We start from the raw sequence: 6,000 nt of genomic DNA, 5'->3' as shown, positions 1-6,000 counted from the left end.
CAGACTCAGGTCAAATAGTGGAGCACAGAGTTCAAAGCAAACATAGTGAAGCAGTGTTTAGCTATTATGCTCTCCACAAATAGAATAAGTTGCCAAACGAAGTGACATCAGCCACGAGTGTGAATGTTTTTTAGGCCAGGTTAAAAAAAATCCTCATGCTTTTTATTTGCAATTTTGTCCTATTTTCTGTTTTCAGTGTTTATAAGCTGTTCATTTTCTTTGTTTTTAAATGCTTTAAATCATGTAAAATACATTGAGCTACCTTGTGTATGAAATGTACTATACAAGTAAACTTGCTTTGCTTGTAAATGTTGCTGAATTTCTGGGCAGGGGTAAAAAGCATTCTTGTGATCCCAAGACGATGCGACTTCCCCATTAAATACCAAGCGCAAATAAATACATAATACAAGCAAAATCCACCCCAAATCTAATGATGCCCTTGGCGGCTGCCCATATCCGAAACGCCCACTGTATTTGATTGATAGCTCAAAGGTCAGGGAAATTGGGATTTCCAGAGCTCTGTGTGACATGCCCGCAATATCCGTAAGATAAACGTGTCTCAATTCTCGACACTTTTCAAATCAGATTTCCAACACCTAAGGCTAAAATGATGATTCATTACAATGAGACTTCGTTGACTGGTAAAAAAAAAACGGGCAGTCCCACTAAGCAAAGCATGTACGTACAGTAGGACTCTCGTGTCAGTGAAAACAAATAGGACAACACGACTTCCAGTGTAATTTTTTGTTTAACAAAGCCATTGGCTTCAACCTTTGTGGTGTCATTTTTAAAACCAACAGATGATTACAAAAACATCCATGCAGCCCTTCTCCTGAAAACATATTATAAAGAACAACAACAGTTCTTGCCCCACAGAGCCAAGTATAGTGTGTTAGCAGGATGGTGCTTTAAGTTTTGAAGCATGATTCCAACTAAATATTTAGAGCTGCACAAGAGGGACTGATTTCTTTCTGATGGTGGTCCTTCTATTTCTGTCTCTTGACAAATGCCTTACTTAGAGTCCATCAGCTCCATTGGGTCGAAGAGCCTGAGACTGAAGGCCGGATAATTCCCTTTAGAGAGGGTTTGGATCCAAACCAGGACATCTGGAAAACAATGTGCAAGTCATTCAATGAGATTTAAAAGTAAGAAAACCAAATGAATACAGAAGAAAGGGAACTGTATCTAGCCTTTCATTTTGTAGTGTACTTATTCAGAATTGTTTTTCTACATGAAAAAGACAACTGCAACATCTCAAAATTCAGAGAGAAGAGAGAGAGAGAGAGAGAGAGAGAGAGAAGTAATGTGGATACAGAAATTATTTACTGTAGACCCTCTTAAATTGTTATATTGCAGCCATTTGGTAAAATCATTTAAGTTAATTTCCCCCTTTATTAATGTACACACACCACCTGATGACAAACAATTGTTGATGTTTTTCCAGATTTATAAAAAAAAAAAAACCACATACCCACTATTCAGACCCTTTGGCTCAGTATTTAATAGGAACACACTTTTTAACTAATACAGCCATGTATGGATTTGGGGATCTCTGCCATTCCTCCTTTCAGATCCTCTCCATTTCTGTCAGGTTCGATGGTAAACGGTGACAGCCATTTCCAGGTCTTTCCAGAGATGCTCAATTTGGTTAAAGTCAGGGCTCTGGCTGGGCCATTCAAGAACAGTCACGGAATAGTTCTGAATCCACTCCTTTGTTATTTTAGCTGTATGCTTAGGGTCATTGTGTATTTGGTAGGTGAACCCTGGCCGTGTCTGAGGCGCTGAGCACTCTGGAGAAGGTTTTCATCCAAGATGTTCCAGTATTCCTCTAGTAACCCCAACTCCTGACTGCATCTATGGAGCCAAGTCACAGTGATCTTTGGGTTCTTCTTTTCCTCTCTCACAAAGGCTTTTCTCTGGCGATTGGTCAGTTTGGCCAGACAGCCAGCTGTAGGAAGGTTTCTGGTTGTCCCATGCGGCTTCCAGTTAAGGATTACGGAAGACACTGTGCTCTGATGGACCTTAAGTGCAGGAGTGTAACCTTGGCCAGATCTGTGCCTTACCACAATTCTGTCTCTGAGCTCTTCAGGCAATTCCTTGGACCTCCTGATTCTTATTTACTATGACATGGACTGTGAGCTGTAAGGTGTTATAATGTCACGAATGTGGCTTTCCTTTTCTTTTTTAATAAATCTTGAAAAAAAATTCAAGAATTTTTTTTCAAAATGGGATGCTGTTCGGCAATTAATGAGGGAAAAACATCATTTAAGCAAATGGCTACTATAAAATATCGGCGTGCTTGAGCGTATCTGAGCTATCTTCGGGGGAGAGGTAAGTTACACCCTGAACTATTTGAAAAATTCAATACCCACTATACATCTCAATAAATTCAAATAAAATTAAAAACATGTACTTCATTACTCAAAATATATTGATTCAATCAACAGGGCTTGAGGGTTAGGATTTCCTGGTCCCTAACCGTGCTTGACGGTGCTATGTTCATCTGTTCAAAATATACGCGGGTATACACATGTAAAGTTCCAGGCACCACACCACTCAGCAAGGAAACAGGCGCTGTGTCCCAGAGATGAACATTTTGGAGGTGTTTATCTCACTGAATGGTGGAAAGGGATTCTGTGAGGCCAGTAAATGACCCTTCAAGCCCGGATCTGACCATCGACCTAAGGATCTTTTCCTTTACTTTTTCTTCAGCGTGTTCTGGGAGCACATTCCTGTTACTTCGCAACTCCACACAATAAGTCCCAGGCGCAAGGATGGATCAAGACTGTTTTTTAATGGCAGGTGTTTATCTCGTTGGATAGCAGAAGGGCATTCTGTGAGGCCAATAAAGTGAAAAGGGAATACCCTTTTAAACATGTCAGAACGCAACTCAGCAGGAATCTGTTGTCTTTCTTCAGTGTGCGCTTGGAGTACGTTCCTGTCACTTCCTGTCTCTCTTAAAAGGGTGGTACATTTAAGTAACTACGCCAAGGGAACTGGCCAAAACACACTTCAAACACTATTTACGTAAGTTTAGTGCTGCAAAGCATGCTGGGAGTGCCTCAATCCTCCCAGTGAAGCAACAATACACTAACTTAAAACATATTGTAGCATAGATATACGCCATTTAAAAAGGCAGCGGGAGCAAAACTGAGTTCGGTTGTACAATCAGTATATGAGTTAGGACTTAAATCAGTTTCGACACACCAGTAGTAATTCACATTGGTCATAAATCGGAGCAGAAACAAAATATCCGAAATGAGGGATATACTCTATACTGCAGTTTCACGATGACAAACCAATGTTAATATTTGGTACAGTAGCCGTTTTTTGCAATTACAGAGGTCAAACGTTTCCTGTAGTTGTTCACCAGGTGTACACACACTGCAGGAGGGATTTTGGCCAACTACTCCACACAGATCTTCTCTACATCAGACAGGTTTCTGGGCTGTCACTGACAAACACTGACTTTCAGCTCCCTCCAAAGAGTTCCTATTGGGTTTAGGTCTGGAGACTGGCTCGGCCACACCGGAACCTTGATATGGTTCTTACGGAGCCACCCTTTGGTTTTTCTGGCTATGTGTGTATTGTCATGTTGAAAGACCCAGCCATGATCCATCTTCAATGCTCTGACTGAGGGAAAGAGGTTATTCCCCAAAATCTCACAATACATGGGTGCAGTCATCCTCTCCTTAATACAGTGCAGTCGTCCTGTGCCATGTGCAGAAAAACACTCCCAAAGCATGATTTCAAACCATAACGTCTTAGTGTATTACCAACAGTCACCTTGGAAATGGTGGTCCCAGCTCTTATGAAGTCATTGACCAAGTCCTGTCATGTAGTCCAGGGCTGATTCCTCACCTTTCTCACAGAGACCCCACGATATGATATCTTGCATGGGCCTCCACTCCAATTGAGATTGACCGTCATGTTTAGCTTCTTACATATTCTAATGATTGCTCCAACCGTGGCCCTTTTTTCACCAAGCTGCTTGGGAATTTCTCCGTTGCCCTTTCCAGCCATGTGGAGTTGTACAATTTTGTCTCTGGTGTCTTTGGCCAGCTCTTTGGTCTTGGCCATGTTACAAGTTTGAGTCTTACTGATTGTATGGGGTGGACAGGTGTCTTTATGCAGCTAACGACCTCACACAGGTGCACCTGTTTCAGCATAATACATGGAGTGGAGGTGGACTTTTAAAGGCTGACTAACAGGTCTTTAAGGGTCAGAATTCTACCTGATAGACAGGTGTTTAAATACTTATTTGGAGCTGTATCACACAAACAAATTGTTAAAAAAAAAAAAAACATACATTGTGATTTCTTGACTTTTCTTTTTAGATTATCTCTCTCAGAGTGGACATGCATCTGCCATGAAAATTTCAGACCCCTCCATGAATTCTAAGTCGGAGAACTTGCGATATAGCAGGGTGTTCAAATACTTATTTTCTTCACTGTACATATGTGAGTGTGTATGTGTGTAACATACTATTGTGTTTGTGGATGTTATACCCTGTGGAGTTTTGTTAAACGTTTTGGTGATTTTTCAAACAGACATTTAGGAATTGAATTCAGAAACAGAAACGAACAAGTCACACAAAAATAAAATTTGTTAAAAATGTGCAAGTTCATTTTGAAAGTGTAAAAGGATACAGCGTCTGGAACAAGTATTTAACACTTCACATTTTTTTAAATTGCTAAATACATTTCCGAAGTGGCAATTAACGTGATTTTTTTTTTTTTTTATCAGATGCTGGGATCATTCCAAGGAATACATACATACAAAAATGTACCAGAAATTACATGAGAAATTAAGTGTGTTGTCATGCGAAATGACGGGAAAAAAGCATAGTAAGACGACACCTAAAATTGATCAAAGAGCAATCCAGCTCGATGCCAGTTCAAGTGGATATCAGCTGTTCAGTCCTAATTGATCACCTACAAAAAGGTCTCATTACCAATATGAGAGTCAAGGCACACCTCATGACAGATAAGAGCAAAACGCTTTCTCAAGACCATCACAAAATAAATGTTACAAAACATAATAATGGCATTGGTAACAGGAACATATCTAAGTTTCAGAATGTTCATGTGAGCAGCGTTGGGCCCATAATACATAAGTGGAAACCCAATCATACCACCACAGAGCTTGTTGCAAGATTTCTAACAGAGGAGTGCAAAGAAAACTAAGGGTTGTCTAAGAGCCAAGGATCACCAGTGGATTTCTTTATAAAAAACTAAATAGAAGGTACTGTTGTCACAAGGAAAATGGTCAGTAATGTACTCCGTTGACATGGCCTGTATGGACGCTCACCATGCAATAACCCTCCCAGGGGGACGACCAAGGACATGCTGGGGAGACTATGTCTCCTGGCTGGCCTGGGAATGCCTGAGGATCCCTCTGGAAGAGCTGGATAAAGTGGCTGGAGAAAGGGAAGTCTGGGCATCCCTGCTAAAGCCACTGTCCCCACGACCCAATCCAGAAACGTGGTAGAAGATGGATGGATGGATGGATGGATGGATGGATGGATGGATGGATGGATGGATGGATGGATGGATTGAAACTCAAGGTCCATAAAAGAAGCCCACAGAACCTTTAAGACTTGAAAACTGCTTGTGTGAAGGAATGAGGCAAAATTACACAAGAGTGATGCATGACACTAGTTTCTCCATAACGGAGGCATCCTGAACCTGTCATTGCATACAAAGGCTTTTGTATCAAGTATTGAATAAATACTGGTTAGCATGTTCAACACTTTTTACCTGTGAGTTTTCACATTAATACACAACTTAATTTCTGATCTTACTTGTCCACTTTGCTTATATGTATGAATACTTGGGTTGGTCCCAACATTTGGTGAAATTTTCATTTAAATAGTAGTTTTGGAAAACTATTTAGTGAGAAAAATGGTGATGTGTAAAATATTTATTTCAGTTGCTTTACGTATAAAATAACAATGCAGCTGAAGTAATTAAATGCTTATCATATGACAAACAGTAACTA

At 40.3% G+C, this 6,000-nt stretch overlaps 1 protein-coding gene across 7 annotated transcripts in view; it reads right to left on the bottom strand.

Moving 5' to 3' along the window:
• Nucleotides 1-735: 735 nt before the first annotated feature.
• The window catches only part of golga1 (golgin A1), a 59,637-nt gene continuing 54,372 nt past the window's right edge, over nt 736-6,000 (bottom strand). For 6 of the 7 annotated variants that reach the window (XM_061816783.1, XM_061816780.1, XM_061816778.1 and 3 more), the window contains one exon: nt 736-1,106. In XM_061816783.1, coding sequence (XP_061672767.1) covers nt 1,026-1,106 — 81 coding nt within the window. In that variant the 3' untranslated portion in view covers nt 736-1,025. Of the gene's footprint in view, nt 1,107-5,310; nt 5,607-6,000 lie in introns of all 7 variants that reach the window. The other variant, XR_009794568.1, reaches the window with a different exon arrangement.

This window comes from Syngnathoides biaculeatus, chromosome 4 (genome assembly GCF_019802595.1).
Source record: "Syngnathoides biaculeatus isolate LvHL_M chromosome 4, ASM1980259v1, whole genome shotgun sequence".
In the NCBI taxonomy this organism is placed as follows: Eukaryota; Metazoa; Chordata; class Actinopteri; order Syngnathiformes; family Syngnathidae; genus Syngnathoides; species Syngnathoides biaculeatus.
Note: the sequence above shows the minus strand (reverse complement) of the source record. Positions and strands in the feature narration are given on the sequence as shown.